The following is a 23,538-nucleotide window of genomic DNA, read 5'->3' as shown; positions in this document are numbered from 1 at the left end:
GTAACGGATAACAGGATATTAGAGAAGCTTTATTCCCAAAGCTGGAAAGGTCAGGGTGCAAGGAGAGGTTATCCTTTCAGAGGAGCTGTAAGATTATTTTCAAGTCACCCATCCACTCTTGCTTTCATCTTTCAACACAGGTCATCCAGCAATTGTATGAGGAAGAGTTGCTTGTTTACTTAATGAATTAGGTTCTGAAAATTGAAGACAACTATTATGGGTGGAATTTTACTTACTTTACAATAACAAAACTGTTGTTACTTTCCCTGAAGACATGCGTAGCTAGGCAGACACATTCAAGTCAATTTTAAGTTAGTACAAAGTGGAGTTGGAATAATATTTATTCAATCTCTTCATGAACATAGTACTCTAGAGTCTGACCTTTTCAGTTCAGGACTGCTGAAAGATCTGGAAGGAATCACAGAGAGAACCACCCTTACTTATTTTGTTAACATATGTCTCAAAATATTTTAATTGCTTCCTCTTAAAAGAGAAAAATTCAACAGCATAAGATTTTTTTTTTTGGAACGGATATCAGAATCTCAGTCCTAATCAACTTTCCTCCCCTTCCTCAGACACCACCTTTTCCAATAATACAATTTTGAAAAGAAAGTAGTAAATTCTGTATTAAAATTTATTCTGAAATTTCAAATTCAAGAACAGTTTATTATTTAACTTAAAAGAATTGAAATCTTTTTGAACAATGATATTTATAACCTGCTTAACTCTTTTGCTGAGAAATTTAGCACTGAGTACACTGTATTAAAAGTCCTGTTGGTCACAGTTTGATTTTAGGGGCCTGTGCTGTCACTGTTATCAGGATCTGATCAGTTGTAATGTCCGATTTGGTATACAGAACTTTTGTTGCTGGAAGTAACCTTTTTTTTTTAGTGTCCAAAGTTAACTAATAGAGATTCTCCCAAGCCTAGGATAAGAGAACATATTATGCAATTTCACGTTAATAATTTTATTAGAATGAAGAAATATGGGCCAAGCAGGCTAGTTTCATTAGTATGTGGTTCCAGCTGCATTTTAGTGAAAATAGAATTCCTAAAATAAAGTTGAATGAGCCATCTGTTTTATAAAGAGCCAGCAAAAAAAAAAAAAGTTGACTGTTAATGCTATTATTCACATTGCAAATATTGTTGAGAACTTCATCAGGGGCAAAGCCTTGCTGTACTGGGAATTCTTGGGCTGAGACAGCATATGCTTTCTCTGTGATATGTTGATAATGTTCTTCTTGTCTGGCTTTATTATTTACATTATAAGTGCTTATGTGGGAATTCAGAGAGCTCATTCATTATAGCCAGTGGTGTGCTGAAGTTGGCTGGTCAAAGCTGTAGAGAGCTGGTGATTAAATGTTTTAAAAAATTGCAAGCTTGTAGTTAAGCACAGCTATTATTAAAATTAAATTATATAAACATATAAGTACCTAAATTATAAACAAAGGTACTATATCCTTAGAACTCATCACTTCCTAATTACTTTACTACATTTTATTGTTATCTGTGGTCTTGGTGTTACTTATGTCTATCATTTTTGTATGATGGAAACACTAAATAATAGTGTGTCACTGTACCTCTCATTCTGTATTCAGTGACTTTATTTTGGTAGCTGGAAATTGGCCAGCGTGGGAGTATTTGATACCGTGGAAACTGGCGAATGTTACACAGCAGTGCTCCTTCTTCCACAACACTAGAGAGCAAGCTGTTCATCATTTACCAGTACATCCCTGGTAATATCCAGCATCACAGAGTTGTTTAAAAAATGTCATTCAGCAACCTTTCTCATAAAGGTTATAAACCCATTTTCCATGCTCGAGAAGTTGGGGGAGTGGATTTGTATGCAGAACTATTCACTGTTTTTCCAAGGCAACAGCATAGAGTTGCAGATTAGCCCAAGATTCATTAGCAAAGTCGCAAGAGTTTACCTTACAGTGAAGCATTCCATTTTGAACAGGTTGAACCACCACTTCTTTTATTGTGGCAAGATACCTTTGGGCCCAAGTTTCCTTGAATTTTGGAACATCAATATAATAACTTATTTCAATGAATCTTAAGGGATAAAAATGGGAATAGGTAGATTGCACAGGAGAAATAAATAACTGGTCTTGAAACATGCCGTAGGATTTCAAAATATTTCTTCCGATTTTATTTTTCTTTCACATATGCTTTTTTTTCTTTTTGGCTTAATGTGGAAAAAAGATGCCAAAAGTTGTGTTGTCTATCCCTTTTTGGCAGCAAGCCTGTCTCAGTTTTATGGCTGCAAGCCATGCATTTGGTTTGGATAGATGAGGGTGAAATTGCTGAAACTTTGCATATGCGTGCGTGTGTGTGTGTATGTGTGTGTGTGTGTGTTACAAGTCTCTTGGCTTTATTCTGGATTCACCAATGTAGTTCATGAGAATTCTGACAGATTTTTCTCCCCCTTCAACATTTTTAGCAAAAAGTAAAGGTCAAAGTCTTCTATGTAATCGTGAAAATAGAGCCGATTGCAAAAATTATCTCTTCTGCAAATTTTTCATTCCCTGTAAATAAAACATTTAAATGTAAACTCTTTGAGATTTAATTTGAGGTCTTTCCTTTCTAGAACAGTTTTTTTTTTTTTATCAGACTACCTAGAAAAAAAGGAAACTTGAGAGAAAGTTTAGTAGGAGTCTTTATGAATGGAAAGTCTTATCTTAAGGATGGAAGTGAAGGTTGACCACACTCTCATTTTCCACTGAGGAAAAAAAAAATTAAGTGACGTGTAAGAAAAGCATTTGTCAGTGTAAGAAAACTGTTAAAATTTTGGAATCAGTTACATACTGAATTTATCTAATCTACTCTGAAGATCTAAACACAGGATAAATGGTCAAGATTGGTATATGTGTGGTCTTGGCCTGATCGCTGTGGGATAAGACAGATAAATGCTAAAATTCACTTCTGGGGCTGAGAATCAAATTATAACCCACTAGTTGGAGTATCTGCTATTCGAAGGGCACTTTTTGCTTGATCTTGTGGCATTGTGAAGAAATAGAAAACACAAACTCGTCTATTTAAGTGTAAATCACTACACACACGCACAAATGCATACGCTATGCTACCTAATGTGGCTAACCTTAATTTAGTTCTTCAGTCATTACATGGAAGTTGTAACTATATTATATAACAAAATCTTATCATGAATGTTACTATCAAAATACTGGATTAGCATTACTATGTTAGGAAAATGAAAGCTTTTGATAAAACTAAAAGTTTCAGTATTTGGGAATATGTTTTTTATCTGCCAGTTTTTAGATTGTCAGGATTTTAATATACTGTTCTTATGTTCTTAGTTACGGATAAACATCAATTCAAACCAGAACAGATGTTATATCGATTTCGCTATGATGATGGAACCTTTTATCCAAGAAATGAGATGCAGGATGTGATTTCAAAGGTAACAACCTCTCCCATAACCTTTTATCAATAAAAGAATTCGTGTTGTCGTTATATTCTTATCTTCAGCAAGATAAAATCCTGTAGAGAGACTTAAAATAATTCTGCCGGTATAGAAAATTTTTACATGACGTACGTAAGCAAACCTCTTGATTTTTTTCTTGCTATTTTAAGAATTAGAATGTTAGATCATTGTTTTTATTCTCTTTATCTAATTCTAAAAGGGAATAGTGCAATTGCATAACTCAGAAGATTATATCTGTTGAAAACTGTTTCACATGTAGCAACAAGTGGTCATGATACTTGAATAAATTTAACAAAAAGATAAATACATAAAATTTATGTAATATCAGTTTTCTTTGTACACTTGACAAAATTTATATTGACATGTAATGATCAAGTAGTATGATGGACCACTACATAGATTTATATTCTGTTTACATTATATCTCGAAATTTTATATTTTAAGAAAATAGTTTTAAAAGTCCTCTGTGTATGTATATGTCATATGTATATGAAAAATTCATAGCACAATTTAATCCTGTTTTTAAAGATTTAAGTTATATTATTTTTATGATGTAATGTATCATTTGAATAATAGGGTAATGATTTCAGCATGTTGACAGTGAATCTGTTTTATTCAAAATTTCATTGGTTTGTCCTTTGAGTGATCTTACTTGCTTTTGACATATTTTTGTTTTACAATAGGGCGTACGATTATATTGCCGTCTTCATAGTCTATTTACTCCAGTGATAAGGTGAGTCTAGTTTCTAAGTTCTGGGAGGTTAAATGGAAATATTTATATTGCATATTAGATAAATATTATTAAGCTGGAACTTAACTTATTTTGTTTTTCTTCCCAAAGTGAAAATTTTACTTTTAAAGATTAAGTCACAATTTATCTGAAAATATTTCTGAATTTTCTGAGGCTCTAATTATACCATTTCTTCTACTCTTTTTTATTCTGATTTCTAAAATTATTTGCCATTAATTCATAGTAAATTACAGGCTTGATTTTGAAATGATCCACCTTCAGTTAATATTTAATAAATAATAGTTGGCTGGTTGGTAGAGGATTCCAAAATACTGTTTACTATAAATATTTACCATTATGGTTATTTGTATACTAATTTTTTTCATTAGACTGTGTAATCAAATCTTGGATATGTATTTTATTTCACAATAATTTTTTAATCATCTTTTATCCAAAGAAAAAATTTTGCACTTGAAAATTAAGAATTGATTTGGAGTTAATAATTATAATTTTCTCATTTTTTTTCTGTACCATGTTTTAACTTCTGAAGAGATGCCTTTTTGTTTTTTAAAGAGAAATCAGGATTCATTTTCAGTTTATCTCTTTAGAAAAACAGCAGGAAACTTTGAGTTCTATGTTATGATTACTAATAGAGATCATCAGTACTTTTGTAATATGCACTGGTATACACTAACTGGTAGGATGTAATGTAATGTAAAACTAATTTCAGACGGCCAGATATCATTTGGAGTTTATTGACTAAAACATACTTTTCGAAACAGAAAAATGAACATACTATTTCTAAAATGAATATAGAGGCTTTTCAGTCGTGGCTGTAGAATCCAAACGTTTGATGGACAGTGTTTCTGTTTTTCACTCTGCTTTCCAATTCCAAGGAAATGCAGAGCTTAAAAAAAAAAAGATTCCAAAAGTTGCTGGTAAGTGTTGGAATGCCCACACTGCAGGTCCCGAAGGAGAAGACAGAATTTTACCTGTTACTCCTGAAAATGCCCTGTCCACTTTCACAAGCAGGCTTCACAAAGTAAAAAGAGGTGAAAGGAACCAACATTCGTTGATTCTCTGCTATATTCCTGGCACAGGCACTCTGTGAATATGTTGGATAACGTAATGCTAAAAGATGGTTCGATACTTAAGGTTTTTTTCTGCTAAACTAATAGAAAACGATACTGGATAATTTTTTCAGGCCACATGTGTATGTATATGTAGGTTTCACATGTGAGAAAATGTGTTCTGAAAATATATTTTAGCCATGTGGGATTTCTTATCAAGAAAGTTACATTCTGAAAGAGCTGATAAGAAGGAATTGTTCTTTGGCTAGAAATGACGATGGTTTATGAGTTGTGCAAGGTAAATTTACGAGAAAAAACCCCATAAAACAGATGGAATGTACGATAGTCATGTGTGAACTCAGCTTATGAAAAGAAAAATGACTTGGGTGAAGAATCCACAGACCCACGTGTGGTCTATAAAAGACTACCCTGTCCTTCTTATTGACACATGGAAACCAAGATGAAATGGGTGATGAGGTATCAGAAGTAAGGAGGTAGACTTAAAAAGATTTTTAAAAATATGCTCTTGATTACTGGCTAACTAGTTCATTCACTGTTGAATTCTCAGAAATTTCATTCATGTTTCAGGGAGCTTTTTATGAAAATGGATGAAATGATGTCAATATTAATTGTAAACTACTGACAGAAGCTAAAGAACCATGAATATAGCCAGTAATTATTTGTCACGCCAAGTTGATTGCAGTTTGGATTTTTCTGACATGTTGAAAAGACTGTCGTTTTCTCATTCCATTTTGATCCAGGCCTGCAAAGTAAATGAATTACAGGTTTCCACCCTTGGGACCTTATTCTGATCATGAGCACTTTGTTGGTATCTAACTAGACTTTGAAACGTTTCTCAGAACTGGGAAGTCTGCAGAAAGGAGAGTCTGCTGTGGAGAGCCAGGATTCCCGGGGCTGCCTGGGGATGCAGCGTGGCTGAGTCCGTGCTCTGATCAGAGAAAATGAATAACGAGGTTCTCGGTGTGTTTCCCTCAAGACAGGCCTCAGGTCTCCCACTACAGCTGAGCCTAATGAATAATCCTCTGGGGCAAATCCTGCCTTCCTGGAGAACTTAGGAGCAGAAATACAAGGGGTTGCTTTATTTCCCGTACTTTGAGGAGATTTTTCATAGACTCTGTCTTGATTTAAAGGGAGGGAATTCTATTTTATTATTCTTTTACTAATGAGCTATTGTATTTCTAGCCAAGTTATTACCAGGTAACATAACATTAACAATCAGTTTGGATATAGGAAAATGTGAAAGAAGAAATGTCCTGTTTTGGTATCCTTGTGGGTTTCTTCTTCTGGTGTGAGCTGGTGAAGGGAATTTTCAGGTGTGTACACCTTGTAAAGCTGTCTTATTTACACATAAGTGGGACAGTCAATTCAAATTACATTGAGTAAACTCTTCTGTTGCACACTGATACGAAATGAAATGGTTCCTTGTGCTTACTTGTCCTCTTGCTTAATGTTTTTTCTTTCTCTTTCCTTTATAGAGATAAAGATTACCACTTAAGAACCTACAAATCTGTGGTTATGGCCAACAAGCTGATAGACTGGTTAATTGCACAGGTAAATAGACAAATAGAAGTTACTGAGTTACATTCATTGCTGCTTTAGACTTTGAAGTGATTTAGGTACTTTTTAAAACTCCCACTTGCCAATGAGACAGTGAAATAACTTGACCAAGTTCATACAGCTAAAATGAAGCAGAGTTAGGATTTGAACCTGGATCATCTGACTTCAGAGTCCCAGACTTGATTTTTATGCAGTATTGTCTTTCAAGAGGAAGGTGTTTCTGGATTCAAAAATATCATCTGAGATCCATCAAGAAACGAAGTATAATTTAAATAAATGTGCATGTACTAAAATTACTTGTATGTTTTGTTCACTGATTTGTTTTAAGGTATCTGGTTTTTAGTCCTAGCAGGTTATATTCTAATCTCCCTGTGCCTTCTTCTCTGTTAGATAATAATTGTGTTTTGATAATATGAGCTTTACTTCTCTGAAATGGATTGAAATTTCCAATTAGTGTGAACAGGGGAGGGTGAATGGGTGAATGCGATAAGGTGTACCATTTACGTATTGCCCTATGTGTATGGCTAGAAGCTTTTGCAACTGAGATCTGCCCTACTTTTCATGCTAATGGTAATGCTTGTCCTCCTAATGCAGCTGTAAACTTTATAAGCCCATAGGTAGACAGCATCACAAAATATTTACCCCTCCCCACGGGCCCACTCTCAAGCTTCACTCCCCTCCCCCCCCAAAAAAAATACAGTATCCATCTGCATACACTGTAAATAGGAAAGTATAAAACTTGCTGTGGTTGTTGTTCTGCTTCTTAGAATGTGGGAGCTGATAGCTGGTATTGAGAAAATGTTATTTGCAACTCAAGGCATCTAGCCCATCATAATAGATATTCAAATATAAATTTATTTAAATGTTTTATTGTACTAGATCAAGTAATAAATAGTCAAATGTTTTCCAGGGATTGAAGAAAAGGCTAAGAAAACTGATATCCACTTTGACAGAACTTACTATTTTGAGAAAGGGGATATTGCTTGGTTGAAATGTTCTCATTACATTTGGATATTTGAGTCAATTTACTTTTCTGTTATTGAAGAAATTAGCCTGCCTCCTTTGTTGCAAGTGGATAATAACGTTTGATGCTCAGTCATAGAAATGTTTATTTTTTGTTTCACATATTAATGTTTAATTCCCATTTGATTCATCTGTGCACATACATTTTGAGATTTTTATTTTTAATATTAACTTCTACACTATCCAAGACCACCTATTTTTGCATTTTATGGCACTTAGATTTATTTTATCTAGAAATTAAGATCTTAGATTAAACCAAACAGTTCTTTTTAGATAAAACCCAAATTCCTATGTCCAGGGGGTTTACTAGTGTGAGAGCCTTTTATAACACTATGGTCAGTGTGTGTCATTGGGATTGGTTCTGTGTTTGGTAACAGAGTTGGAATCTCACCTAGAAATTAAACTGTTCCAGAATTCACATGAATTCTTGTACTATATGTTGATTATATGAGAAAACTGAAGAAAGTTTTTTTGAAGCAAAAGCTGATGTTGAATAAATATTTAAAGTTCTGACTCAGGAAGTCAGTTATCAACTTTTTTTTTTTTTTCCTTTTTGGCACATTTACTTTCCAAGTGTGAATATTAGAAGACTAAAATAAGTTGCTCAAAAAACGGACCAAGTTGCAATTCTTTTTTTCTTCAGCTTTTCCTAGTAGTCTGTTATGACAGCATCTGTAGAAATTGTACGTAATAGAAATTGAAATGGACTGGGATTCAGGTAATCTGGTGTGTGATGACAGTTTTGCTGATAAGCAGTTCTGCAAACTTGATTGAGTCACTTAATCTCTCTAGATTTTATATTTACAGCTGTTTTCTGCTTACTGGACTAGCTGTATATGTCAGCTCTTCTCTGTCACTTAAGCTTTATGATTCTGATGGTGTAAAACGTATCCAAATGTACGTATCAGACCTGATTAACTCTAGCTTCAGATTAGGACAATATGGGCTTGCTGTGAAAAGAAAGACATGGTAATGGTGTGATAAGAGAAGGATAAGTTACAGTTCTTAATCTAAGATGAAAAAGAGATATTTTAAAAGTAAGGGTCTCTTTCCACCAAGGCTCTCAAGTGATAATAAAACTTAATTTCTAGCATTGACCGGGACACTGAGTTGACTTGGAGAGCTTAAGGGGACCAAATAGAGAACTGACTCCAATGTGATAGTCTATGTGTTGTTTGGAGTATAGTCTAGATCTGATAGCTTTTGGATGATGGTACTTATTATATACCATATTTTAAGTGACTAAGTTCTTCACCAGATTTGAATTGCTGGAGGGCAGGGAAGTATTTTTTGTTTGAGTGCTTTACTCTCTGTAGCACTTGGCACACTTTGTGGCAGAAAAAAAAATCTTTTGAGTAAATTCATAAAAGTTACGTAACAGCTATATTTTGAAAAGGGCACAGATGCGTTGTCCAAAGATACAGATTATACATGTCTTGTTAGTTAACAGGATTAGTGAGGGGTGGAGTTGTCACAGCATGAGGTGGCACTTGTTTTGGTCCTTGATAGACAGATAGGTAGAATTTAAATGTGTGAAGGGTAACAATTGGGGGGGTCAGCTTAACAAGAGTGAAGGTGACCCCACCTTTGGAAAATGAGGCTGGAGGGGTAGAATGAAGTTAGGATTATGGGAGGCCTGGAAAGCCCAACAGAAAATTTTGATATTTTACGATTATTAAAAAAGAGAGTCAGTGTAAAGTTTTGGAACATGATATTCCTGTGTAAGGAAGTTTAATTCTATAAAGGCAATAAGTTAGAGAAAGTACAGGAAAAAATTATGGCAATTTAGAAGTGAAATGAAGAAACACTGGGTTAGGGTGTTGAGACAGAAATGAAATAGAAGCCAGAGAGAAGAGGGGATGGATTTGGTAGAGTATTGTACCTAAGAGCTAAAACATAGGACTTGGAAAAATGAGATAATATGTACGAAAGCACTTCTTAAACTGTAAAACATACAACTGTCATGACATATAGACACACACACATACACATATATATTCATATGCAGTCGGCCCTCTTGGGATCTACGAGGGATTGGTTCCAGGACCCCTGAAGATACCAAAATCCACAGATGCTCAAGTCCCTTACATAAAATAGAGTAGTATTTGCAAATAACCTCCCATGTACTTTAAGTAATCTCAAGATTACCTATAATACCTGATGTAATGTAAATGCTATGTAAACAGTGTCTGGTCCTGCAATTCAAGCTTTGCTTTTTGGAACTTTCTGGACTTTTTTTCTCTGAATAATTTTGATCCGTGGTTGGTTGAATCTTCAGATGCTGAACCCGTGGTGACAGAGGGCAGACTGTATATGAATTCATACTTAAATGAATAAAATAGATGTTTTCTAGATAAAAATCATAACAAAAGTTTGCATTGGGCTTTCTTTTGGGGATCAGTTATATGAGCTGATTTTTTTTTTGGCAAGATAGAGAAAGAGAAGCTTGCATTTGCTGACTTCACTGAACAACACACTCTTAGGGTCTTACGAGTCACCCTAGATTAGTAGGTTTCTTTGGGGGTACTTAAAGAGCAAGGCCATTTTGTGGAAGGGAGGTGATAGCTGAGATCACGCATAATAATTTTTACTTAGCAAGTTTTATTTAGTGAGTTTTCAATATGTAGGATATTTCCTTGATACATAATTGCGATATAAGATCAAAGAAATAAGAGAAAGGGATCATTTGTGGTAGCAATACATTTTAGTTACCTATGTATTTTTCCTTTTAAATAAGACATGATTTTTCTCAAGAAGTATGAAATCTTTACTTTTTATGTAATGTCAGAAGAAGATATTTTCATAATCAAGTGAATGTTTTATAACCCTTAGATGGATCATGGCCTTATGAAAGCAGCGTCTGTCCTAATGTATGAATGGCTTTGTCAGTACAGTGCTGAAATGTCAAACGCGGTTAAGATGCAGCAGAATCTTCAGTTGCCTATTAACTTGTACAGGGCTTTTGTGGTTAACAGGGGGATTGCCGCACCAGAGAAGAGGCAATGATATTTGGCGTTGGACTCTGTGACAATGGATTTATGCACCATGGTAGGGATTGTTATTGTGGAAGCTTACAGATGTATTTCACTGTTTTGTTTTGTTAGGACACTGGGAGTGTCTCAGTGTTCCAGGGAAGTCATCTAGAGACAAACCAGCAAGACTGTCTGGGTCTTGCCATGTGTCCCTGTTGGGTCACCACGTCTGCATTCAGTGTCACTTTGGTGCCTTTGCTGTGTCTAACGACTCTTATCTACCATTTGCCATTACTTCTCTTCTGTTTTTCTCGACTGATCCCAAAAAAGCAACAGCTTGAACTAGAAGTTTCTAAAAAAAAAAAAAAAAAAGCTGATATATCTCTTTGAAACTATTTTAGGTCAGACCCATGTTTTTTTTTTTTGAATGCCAGTATATATTAAAATGATTAAATGAGAGCATTTAATCTGAACATTTATTGTTATTTTTAGAAAAATGCTTTCAAAATTATCTCAGAGAACAAAATTATAAATCTGTTTCTTTTTGGCTACTAATTAAAGATTGAATTTCTTTCTTGTTTGATGACTTCATTTCCCTTCAATTTATAAAAATAATGAGACTTAGTTTTCCCTCTCTATTCATACCATCTTATAGATTCCATAAACCCAAACAATCTCTTTTCATTGTTAATATTTGCATATGTGTATATTTGATAGCTCTTGTACCTATTTGTCAATTACACTCAGAAAGTTGTTACCTCTTTCCAAAGAAAAGAAGTACAGCAAAAGTTAACAGCGATTTTGAGAGCATCCTTGGTTATCGTATATTCCTTTGGGAATTCCATTACATTCTAGTATCTCTGGACCACTGTATGAGTTGTGATAGGAGAAATATCTGTCTTTGAAGAGCCAACAATGGAATGGAAGGAATGACATCATTATAGGGGATTAAAACTATAATATCAACCTTCAAAGGTTTTGATTATTTTTCTCTTTAAAGTATCAACAAGCAGCAATTTTATCTAAATATTTTTTTTTTAATATTGAGTTACAATAAAGGTTTTCCCTACGAAAGTCTCTGTCGGTAAAGCACAGCTAGTTCCGCTCATTCCTGGCCTTACTGATGTTCTCTCTCCCTGCCTTTAGACTGACTATTTGGTGGAGGAAAACAGTAGTAGCAGAAACACCATGTGAGTTTTGGGAAACTGCTTAGGTCATGTAGGCAAGACCTAACTCGATCTCAATTATATCCTCATTTCTCTTGTCACGTACAACTTGTGTTACCTTTTAATTTGTGGTTGGTAGTTTCATTTGTTAACTCACGTTGCCAACCAGTCCTTCATTCAAAGGTCAGTTCGTACATACAACTAGTCAACAATTGTTATTTGGACCTCCGTTAAAATAATGAAATCAAAAGCTGTCATTTTTGGTTGCCTACTATAAGCCAAGTTATTTACACTTATTACCTCATTTTAGTTTTGTCCAACATTATGAAGAAGGTTTTACTGCCTGCATTTTACGGGTGAGGAAACTGAAGTTCAAGGAGTTTAAGTAACTTTCCTAGTGTTTCACTCAGAATCAGTCCCAGACCTGGAATTTGAGCTCCCGGTCTGTCTTATGATAAAGCCTAAAATTCTTCTGTGCCCTGGGACTGCAGATCTTAGATCCCTGACTCAGTGATTCAACCTGTCTCAACAAGTAAGCTTTAGGGTATAAGGGTAGATAAGGAGAAATAGAGAAGATTTCTCTTTTAAGACACTTTGACAGTTGTCAGGTCCTCACTGAGTACAAATGCTTTCTATTAGTATTTAGCTTTATTTTTAAAAAGGCTAACAAAACATATACCTTATATCATGAGAGCGTGCCAGGAAGCTTAGGGACTTTGGGGGGAAATATTAATGTTCAGATAAAAGGGAAGCAACTGACCTTTGCAGAAATAAGGTTATTTGAGAATAATGTTTTTACAGAAAAGAACTAGGAATTAGTGGGAACTAAAATCACTTTTCACCCAGAAGACATCTTTCTGGTTTGAAGGGTTGGAATAAAAGCAACCACAGTGGGAATTGCTCACACACGTAAGGGCAACAGTTAACCCATTTGAATTTTCCCATAATTGTGCAGGATATTAAAAACAGAAATGTTTTTGTGTTTTTACTTAAAATGTTTACTACAAATTTGAAACACTGTAGGTTTCTATGTTTTGAACTGTATACATTTTTTGATTCAATATAATCTTTGACTTAAAGTTGGGTTTTAATCCGGAAAGGTGGCAGACTTGGTTAAGAAACAAAAGTTAACAATGAAAAAAATATTACTTATTTTAAAAATTCAAAATTATTTAGGTAATAGTAATCTAAAGGAAACATTGGCTTGAAATTATAGAAAGAAATAAAAAAGGGTTATTGGGATATTTGTGAATGTAACTTGTTCTAGGTAATGGGACAGGGTATTAATTTAGGGGTCTGAAGGGTCTGTCAGTATGGAAACTGAGGTCAGTTTGGGGGTAATTGAAACAGTTTGAATCTCTCTCTGTTTCCATAGTCCTTGAAAAAAGTGAGTTCAAAGACGAACCCTTACTTTTCCGCTTTTTTGCTGATGAGGAAGTGGAAGGATCGAATATGAAACATCGACTGATGAAACATGATTTAAAAGTTGTAGAAAATGTTATAGCCAAATCATTGTTGGTAAGTTTGTTACTGTGCTATGCAGGTTTTCTTCTTGATTAGACATTAACAGGAGATTCCATAAACATGTTTGACAGTGATGCAATGTATTATTTTATTCTGTTTGATTTGTAAGTTTTTTCGTAGTTGTTTTATTAATAGTGTTAATATTTTGCATTTCAGATTAAATCCAATGAAGGCAGCTATGGTTTTGGGTTAGAAGACAAAAATAAAGTTCCAATAATAAAGTTGGTAGAAAAGGGGTCTAATGCTGAGGTAATGTAAATTAGCATTTTTATTTAACTTTGTCCGTAACATACAAACATAAAAGTCTTACACAAAGTGAAATCAGCCTTTAAGTATCTTGATGGAAAATAATGTTTCTGAATAATCTTATTCTGAGGTTCTTTTAAATACTGTTGGGTTTGTGACAGAGGTTGTCTGGGTACTTAAGGCTAGTGGGAGGAGGTATTGTAGAGATCTACAGCTTGAACTGTCGACCTCCTAGGAGTCCAGGTGGCTTATTCCATGTCTGATTCTAGCCTGCAGCCCTGTGGAGACTGCATAGGGTGGGACCGTATTGTGTATGTCACATGATTCTTCCATTAAATCTAGGGCTGTATCTGCTATTTTCCTATCACTTTTGATTGTCTTATTTAAGTACAATTTCCATGAGTAAAGCACATGCTTTCGTTTATTTTCTTATTGGGTTAATGCCGATAAATTGATTAATGTACTCTCACCTTACCAGACTTTTAAACAAAGGAATCTCCTGATCATTCATTCATTCAGAAATATTTATTTAGTGCCTGTTATGTGATTAGCAGTGTTCTAGGCTCTGGTAATACAACAGTGAACAAAACAAAGTTCTCTGCCCTCATGGAACGTACCTTCTAATGTTATATCCCAAGTATGTCAGGTCAAAAGTATTCCTACCTCTTCCTGGCTTATAAAATGCTTAATCCTCAAGCAAATGTCTCAATTTATAAATTTTTAATAAAGAATGAGAAAATGAATGAAGCATGGCTTTTAACTTTGAGCCTGTTTAAAGTTAGTAGCGAACTGTCACTTACCCTATTTGCTGGCGCCCAAGGTTTCTGTCTTTTACCAACCTCGTGCAAGACAAAGCTCTATGTACAGCATATTAATTTCAAACAAAATAACTCTGCTCAGCCCATACTCTGTTGGTGGGCCTGGCCAACAAATGACTGTTTTTATTATTTTCTATGATGAGGAAATGTTTTCCCCAGTCATTTTCAGAGGGTGTTCTTGGAGCCCAGCTTCATCTGACTCTGCCACCAATAAAATGCCCTCTCCCGGGTTTTCGTCATTTGGCTGGTAACCAAAACAGTATATAGTTTACAGGCAGTAGGGTTGGTTAAGAAGATTGGCCTGGTTGGCGTGGAGAGATAATGTCTTCCTTGTCATCTTTCCAGCATCTTGTGATCTGTGCCTGTTGGAGCTCTTCCTTGGTTCCAGGCCATTTCTCTCTCCTGCCCTGTGGTCCCCTATGCTATGTCAGGCTAGAGATGTATATTTGGTTGTTATCCATGTCTATATAGAGGTTGAAACTCTCTCAGTTATTTGGATATAGATGGAAAACACAGGCAAAAACTTAACCTGGGGTTTGACTGTAGTTAAAAGGATGAAATAAGAACTATAAAATACAACAGAAAAAAGGGTTACAGGAGAAGTACAGTGTTAAGTCCTGGAGGGAAGGAGGGAGGAGAATTTCAGTAGAGATGGGTGATCAAATTTAAAAGTAGGTCAAAGAGAATAACTGTGTTATCTCTTCCACAGTTCTGTATTGCGACATTGTATGAAAACATTGCAGATGTGTTAAAATGTCAAAATCTCTAAGTTCTAGACCCTTTCAGATTCTAATTCTGTGAAAAAATAGGTTCCTTATTAAAATAAAATTTGATTTTTTTTTTTTTTTTTTTTTGCTGTTTCTCTCCTAGATGGCTGGCATGGAAGTTGGGAAAAAGATTTTTGCTATTAATGGTGACCTGGTTTTTATGAGACCTTTCAATGAAGTGGATTGCTTCCTGAAATCATGCTTAAATAGCAGAAAACCTCTAAGAGTTCTTGTGAGCACAAAGCCAAGAGAGTAAGTTGTATAATTTACGTGCGGTTTTTAAAAAAATTAGACATAGGTGAATAAAATAGAAAAGTTAAGAGTGAACATCTGGAATTAAGCATCTCACTGCTTGGCACATTTAAACGTCACCAACATCACTGATACTGGTCTGTAGATAATGGGAAAAAATACGTTGCTTATGATGGTTAAATGCTTGCTACTTAAATCAGGTAGTTTCAACAGAATAATATTTTCCTTTTGATGCCCCAATTTTTCTGGTCTGGGTTGGGTTGAGTTTGATTATGAGTGAAGAAAACTAGTAGGACACTTGGCAGTGAAAACTTTATTCCGCCATGTTCAGCTCTAAGAATTTCAGGGACTATGATACCATTTATGATTAAATGTTCATAGGAGGTGGGATCAAACCTGGGTGACAGACACTTCCATGCTTTCATGTACTTAGTAATATGTCCATTATTTTAAAAAAATATGTCTACCTACCTATGATTAGAAAAAAAACTTATGTTTATTATAGAAAAGTTAGTGAGTACAGGTTTTTCTAAAGGAAGACATTTTTTTATAATCATATCCATAAATGACCATTGTTATTTTTTTGAGATTCAGTGCTAGTTGATTTTTCTAAGTATTGACACACGTACATACAATCAAGTATTTATAAAATGGGAACGTGATTAATGATCTGGGGGGGCTGAAAAAAATTAACAAGATATTATGGATATACTTGGAAAACATTAGCTTTTTGTCTGCAAATCATTGATGGTCTCGTGTTCCTGTATTAGATTTCCATGATTTGTTTAACTAATTTATTAATTGAGAGAATATATATAAAGTGCTTAGCATAATGTCTTAATGTACTACGATTATATCAATATTACTCTTTAAAATTGAAGTATATTATTTTAATAGTAATAAGCAACTTCATTAATTTGAAGATAAATGAAGGTTACCACTTCAGAAACAAAAGGGTTTATTTTAACTACTTATAAAAATATTCTAAGTATATATGGTATAGTATTCTTCCCTACCTTAGTATATATTTTCAGCAATAGCTGGGTCCATCATTTATCTTAAGAGTTAAAGTGCAGTGTAATGGGCTAGATTCTGCAGTGTCGTCAAGGTAGAGGCTTTAGCTTCTACCCACAGCTTACCAAGGGGTCTGAAGGAGTGAGAGTGACTCATTAAAGTTAGTAATTTAGGAAGACTTTGAGATACAGGGCAGCAAATAACCATGACAGTGTCTTCTCTCTAAACCTAATTATGATCTATTAGTCACCCTTTCTCCAACCCTATCTAGGATGAGGCTATCTAGTTGCCAACCTCTGGACAATTTGAGGGCATTTAAAAGGAAAAGGACAGACTGGAAAGGACTGAGGCAGTAGTATTCCAAAGCAATCATTAGTAAACTAAAGGCCCTCTCCATGGCCCCTTGCCCCCTGATTTAACCCGGCAAATACTTTTCACTGATCATAGACATTTCAATTTAGAGGACTTTGAAGTCATCAGCTTCAATACTGAATAGAAAGGGGCAGATCCTCAGTCCTAGAATTAATTGCTAGATGAGCAGGGTTGGAACCTGGGTCTTTTGACTCTCTTCCGTCCATGTTTGCTGCACAGTATCTGAAACCCGATATCTCCCGTCCAGGTTCAAGCCTCTCTTTCACCATTTGCTTGCTAATTGTGTTGCTTCAACAAACTCATCCATAAAATATGGGGATAATAAGAGTGCCTATGTCACAGAGGTGCTAAGAATATTAAACAAATCTAGGTTTGGTGGGACGAAGTGAGAGAGTGGCATGGACACATATACACTACCAAATGTAAAATAGATAGCTAGTGGGAAGCAGCCACACAGCACAGGGAGATCAGCTCGGTTCTTTGTGTCCACCTAGAGGGGTGGGATAGGGAGGGTGGGAGGGAGATGAAAGAGGGAGGAGATATGGGGATATATGTATATGTATAGCTGATTCACTTTGTTATACAGCAGAAACTGACACACCATTGTAAAGCAATTATACTCCAATAAAGATGTTAAAATAAATAAATAAATAAGTAAAATGTATTGGGCACCTATGAGGTGCTGGGTACATTATGAAAGGTAGCATTAAACAAGAAAAAAAAAAAGAATAACATATTCAGGTGTTCCACACATAGTATGTATTCCAGTGATGTTATCTGTGACGCTTATCTATTCTCTCATTTTATTTTTTTAAACTGCTTCTTTATTACATCAAGAGCACATTTTACATTTTATTTCAAAACTGTTTTGAGGATGGAGTACTCAATTTTTTCCTTTTTATTTTTAATTTGTCTGAAGTATTATAACCTTTCCTTTCATATGTCCTTATTCTAACATATGATTCCTATAAACCATTCTCATATTTTCTTATAATAGCTACTTATAATTTATGTAGTATCCTGTTTGGGGGGAAAAAGGCAAAATACGACGGGTAAATACAACAGAATTTTTCTTTTGAACCTAGCTGTATTTTACATTTGATACCATCAAGGAATGTTTCAGAAGGCTTTGTAGCAGATAATTTAGTGCACTTATTTTCCTAAGTGCATTCCTCTTGTATAAATTTAATTCTTCTTTTAATCGTATAGTGGTCCCAGCAGGGGAACATGTTTTCCAAAGGTCGTTTTATGAAGAGAGCCCAGTATTATGAACAAAATGCATCTCACGGTGCTCTGTATAAATTTTGTTAAGAAAAAATATCATCATCTTCTTGAAGATTAGAGTAAGATCAGCCTTGCTTAGCAATAGAAGATAGAAGACCTTTCTCAGAAAGAGTTTTGAGAGTTCACTGTGAATTTTTCGCAGCCCAAAAGCAACAATAATTCACCATGGCCAGAAAGCTCCAAGTTATTTCAGCAAAAGTGAACTGTCATTCGTAGCATAGGAAGCATGAGCTACCTCTGTTTTTGATTTCATGCTCAGAAGATGTATTTATTCCCTTTTCTTTTCCTTAGTCAGTTCTGTCTTCCATCTTCCAGTGTACCTTTGACACACAGTAGTGTCAAGGTGATGTTCAAAGAAAGCAGATACAGCCTTATCCATCAAAGTGTTTAATTAAGGATACAGGATGAATTAGTTCCGTAAATTCTGTGCCGCCAATATACAGATCACTTCGTAGTGTGTAATCTAATTTATAATAACATTTTCAGGCTTCCCTAGAACAGACAGTTTGCATTTCTATCACGGATGCCTGAATGCCTGCTGGGGTTATATTTTATTTTATTTATTTATTTATTTATTTATTTTTTGCGGTACGTGGGCCTCTCACTGTTGTGGCCTCTCCCGTTGCAGAGCACAGGCTCCGGACGCGCAGGCTCAGCGGCCATGGCTCACGGGCCCAGCCGCTCCGTGGCACGTGGGATCTTCCTGGACTGGGGCACGAACCTCTGTCCCCTGCATCGGCAGGCGGACTCGCAACCACTGCGCCACCAGGGAAGCCCCGGAGTTATATTTTAAATTGCGGGGCCAGCCCCTGCGTTCAGCCCTAAGGGCCGTGTATGGCTTTCTCGAGTTTTCTAGATGCGGTGTTGCTCTTTCATAGACTGCACATAAGTGCTGTTGTACCTAACTTCTGATTCTGTCTAATGTGCCCTTGAAGTGCTGCCAACTTTTAGTTCATGATTAATTCATCGTCTTTTGGAAAACACTTGTTTCTGGGGCGTCAGGGGCTATCCGTCGAAATGTACTGGGTTGTATTCATTTGTCTTTGCTCTCCCTGGCAGTTTATTTAAACTCATTTTTATTGTTATGATGTTCTGTCTTGTCTCATGTTCTCTGCTTTTCATGGTTGCTTTCTGATATCTGCCTTCCTTCCGTGGAGTAGTTCGTTGATTACTACCAGTGGGAGATCCGTCCCTGGTTTGCCATGATGGCTGACTCAAGGTCTCCATCTCTTCATCTTCTTTTCCATGTGGATTCATTAAAAATACAGCTTTTCGGGCTTCCCTGGTGGCGCAGTGGTTGAGAGTCCACCTGCCGATGCAGGGGACGCGGGTTCGTGCCCCAGTCCGGGAGGATCCTGCGTGCCGCGGAGTGGCTGGGCCCGTGAGCCGTGGCCGCTGGGCCTGCGCGTCCGGAGCCTGTGCTCCACAGCGGGAGAGGCCGCAACAGTGAGAGGCCCGCGTACCGCAAAAAAAACCAAAAAACAAAAAATACAGCTTTTCTTATTCTGGTTTACCTTTTGGTGTGTTATCCTTTTAAAATTCCACTGAATAAACACAAAAGTTAATCATATTTGTTAAATTCTTTTGATGTTGTGTTTGACAGATCTGTTCTTTAAAACCAGCTCTTTGTTGTCGCTCTTTGCTGAAGTTCCCAACAGGTAGAAACGTGTGAACCCTGTGTTTCTTTTATATTAATTTTAACGATGAGATTTTGCAGCGCACTGATGCCTTCTTTGTCAGAGTAAACTAAGGAGAGAAGCGTCCATTTTACTAAGTATTTACATAGTTCACAGCGGGGCAGTTTACCAGAGCTTTCTCTTTTCGTCTCCACTGACACCCTGCAAAGTAATGTTAACATCATCATCTTTCCGTGGAAACTGGCTCAGTTGAGGAGTTCTTCCAAGTTATCCAACTATGAAGTGACTAAATCAAGATTCAAAGCGAGGTTTGTCTGACCCCAGAGCCTTTGTTCAGGATATTCTACACAACGACTGTGTTCCATGGAGGAACTCAGGGTGACGTGCCTGCTCTGGGCCCCTGGAAGGGCACCCTCCATGCTTGTCCAGGCCAGTGTCTTTCACACGGGAGACTATGATACGCATTTACTGAAGGACTGAATAAAGGTGTGGACAACTATTGTTTCAACCAACTGTGGTGTTTTAAAATCATCTTACCTTATTTTTGATTGGCTTTAGGACAGTGAAAATCCCAGATTCAGCGGAGGGACTTGGCTTCCAGATCCGAGGATACGGCCCTTCGGTGGTGCATGCGGTGGGAAGAGGTGAGAAATCCATCCCGTGTGATAACCAGCTTGCCAGCAGGTGTGGATACTCCCTGCTGAAAAACAGTATGTTTAAAAGTGCATAATCATGTCGCTGTGGATTTTCTCACTGGTATTTCTACTGTATTAGCTCAATGATAGTATATTTCTAAAGCAGTATTTTCAAAAAAGCTCTTCAAATTGTAAGACATATTTATCATTGTTAAAAATTCATAAGAGAATGATGCTTCCCAGTCTCACTTTTCTGCATGCTTTAGTTTAATCAAAGGATATAATGACTTTAAGGTTTTGTATTTTTCTCTGACGGCAAATTATTATATTTTTGTCGGCAATTCAGAGATGTGAGTGTTTGGGCTTAAGAATGATCTGTTTCCTTTATATAACGTCTTTTGCTATACGATTACTTTATTCTCATAAGCCATGCATTTTATAAAGCATAAAATGCATTTTAAATTAAATAATTTATGTGACCCAAAACTTATGTTTATATTTTATTCTCTTTTTGTTTGATAGGCAAATCAGCCTTTGATATCTCTTGTTAACATATGTACTTTTAAATTTTATGCTAACAGTAATGTGATTTAAGGGAATAACTGTTAGATCCCACATTGCTGACCGTAGTAAATAAATTGCTGCTGTAGCAAGAAGGATCACTAAGCATACGAAGCCATGTGTTTATCTTAACAAGAGACGTACATGCTTTTCATTACTAAGATATGTGAACTGCAGAGCATCTTAACATGATCACTCCAATATTAGACTGGAAAAATCTGAGAGGACATTGCTATCAGAATCACATTTATCAAGAATATACTAGCTAGACCCCTATTAGATTATGAAATTGCTTTCATTAGTGTATGTATGATAAAAATTAATCTTATTTCAAAACTTGTCTTTTCACTCAGAATTTTAAAACACATAGATTAATAGACATTTAAAATGTGTCCAGTAACTCATTAAAATTATAAAACTGAAATGGGATTCATTGCATACCGAAATGGGATATTTGATACATCAAATATCTCCTTCATTTTCACTAAACCAAAAAGGAGCCAATCACATTATTGATACTATGAAATAACCGAAAACCTAAGTGAATCAAACTGTGTCTGTTTCCCTATTACAGTATCTTTTAAAGAGCAGGGTTGTATTTTGGGAACTTAATCATAGGGTAGGGCCAATTCTGGTTACTATGCTTTTTGCTCCTGAAGAGTAAAAGAAAGACTCATGTGCTTTTCCTTTCGAGTGTGTATTAAATATGGTATCAGTCTGTGGTTTCCTTTTGCACTGTAATTTTGCCGTAAGAAAAAGAAACTTCTTTCCCATTTTTCTTCTTCAGCCCTTTCCCATGGTCACACACTAGAGCATATCAATAATGGGACTTTCACCTGTGGAATCTACAATTCTAATATGCCATTTTCTGACTACAGTCTCTTTTTTTGGGTCTCTTATCTGGTTGCTTTGAAATTTGGTTGCTTCTTCAATAAAAAATGGTAAACAGAATTCCGCTGGGACCTCCAGTCTCGGGATCCTTCTCCTTTTCTCCTGGTTAATTATATCCCTCAAAGTGCCACTTCCTTCCTTAGCCAGCTTTATCCCCGTGGTGGGGCACTTCCATCACTCTTCTCAGCATTGTTAGGGTCCTCTCATCCCTGTCTCTCAGGTGCATCCAGGGTCCTCTTGTGCTTATCCCTCAAGTGCATCCAGGCCACCTTATTTCAGCTTTGGATAAACCTAACTACATTCTTCGCTTTTTCTCCTGAGCAGCTAGGAAAAATCTATCATGGATATGGAATTAGTATCATCCCAATTCACTGTCTTATCTTTTACTGAGCCCCTGTCACTACTCAGTAGTCTTTTTATGTGTCTGATCAGCTGTCTCTTTTTCTGTTCATTATTGCCTCCTGTCCCCCATGATGACTTCCTTTTTCACCTCACAGACATATTCAGGCTCCCAGGTATGAAGGCCTCCAAGTCCCACACCTTTTTTTTGCACACGTTGTTGGCTGTTTTACCATCACCAATTTTTCTCCTAGTCTAGAGGAAGAGGTCTTCCATTTTCCTCTCTGGAGTTCAAGGTTAATATCCCTACAGATATTCTGGAGCCCACCCCTTCAGATACCTCCTCTGGGGTATTACACTGTCAGATATTCCGATTCCAGAATTTTCAATGTTTCTCTTCACTGGATTACTATAGTAGAGGCTATAAACATGCTCAGTTGTTTCTCATTGAAATAAACAAAGAAACAAAACTGTCTTAAACTGAACAGCAAATACAAAACCTTCCCTCTTCCCGTATTTTCCTCTCTAGATCCTTGCTACACAGAGTGTGGTCCACAGACCTACAACGTTGGCATCACCTGGGAGCTGGTTAGAAATGCAGAATCTCAGGCCCCATCTAAGACTTACTGAATCAGAATCTGTATTTTAACAAGATCCTCAGGTGATCTGTATGCATGTCAAAGATTGAGACCCTTCGCTCTAGAGTAATGCTCTCAGAACTTATTTTTGTCGTGCCAAACTTCCTGAAATGCTGGTCTTTATTTTGGCTGGCCCTTCCTCACTTCCTATTTGAATTTTAGCCCAGGGCTATAGACATCTCCTCCCACCCCCTACCCATGTCTCCAAGAGTAACCCATGTCTTATAAGAGTAATCATGGACTTAACTGGAAATTACAATGGACATTGAGAGTTCTTGTCTTAATTGAATATTCTGTTGCATTTGTTTAAACTGACTGCTCCCGTTGGCCTAAAACGTTCATTATCTTGATTTCTGAGATGGTACTTTTCAGATTTTTCTCCTACCCCTCCTCTGCCAGCTCTTCATCTATTGACCCCTGAACTGTTGGCACTCTCTTCTCTTCTTTGCCTTCTTGTTCTCCATAAACAATCATATTGACCCTCTTCGCTGGGGATTTCTAAATCTCTTTCTCCCGCCCAGATCTCATGAGTCCTATAGCCTAGATCTAATTGTTTATTAAACATCTCCACCTAAAT

General features: G+C 36.2%; 1 protein-coding gene across 1 annotated transcript in view; it reads left to right on the top strand.

The window, feature by feature from the left end:
- Positions 1-23,538, top strand: part of PREX2 (phosphatidylinositol-3,4,5-trisphosphate dependent Rac exchange factor 2) — a 268,776-nt gene that overhangs the window by 124,031 nt on the left and 121,207 nt on the right. Inside the window, exons 12-19 of the mRNA XM_089898597.1 lie at positions 3,317-3,420; positions 4,128-4,177; positions 6,741-6,816; positions 10,821-10,893; positions 13,359-13,501; positions 13,664-13,756; positions 15,442-15,590; positions 20,456-20,541. Of these exons, the coding sequence (XP_089754723.1) occupies positions 3,317-3,420; positions 4,128-4,177; positions 6,741-6,816; positions 10,821-10,893; positions 13,359-13,501; positions 13,664-13,756; positions 15,442-15,590; positions 20,456-20,541 (774 nt within the window). The remainder of the gene's footprint in view (positions 1-3,316; positions 3,421-4,127; positions 4,178-6,740; positions 6,817-10,820; positions 10,894-13,358; positions 13,502-13,663; positions 13,757-15,441; positions 15,591-20,455; positions 20,542-23,538) is intronic.

This window comes from Delphinapterus leucas, chromosome 17 (genome assembly GCF_059928025.1).
Source record: "Delphinapterus leucas isolate spDelLeu-1000000601 "Yukka" chromosome 17, BTC_Dleu_Yukka2, whole genome shotgun sequence".
NCBI lineage: Eukaryota > Metazoa > Chordata > Mammalia > Artiodactyla > Monodontidae > Delphinapterus > Delphinapterus leucas.
The sequence above is the reverse complement of the archived record's forward strand: the minus strand, read 5'-3'. Positions and strand labels throughout refer to the sequence as shown.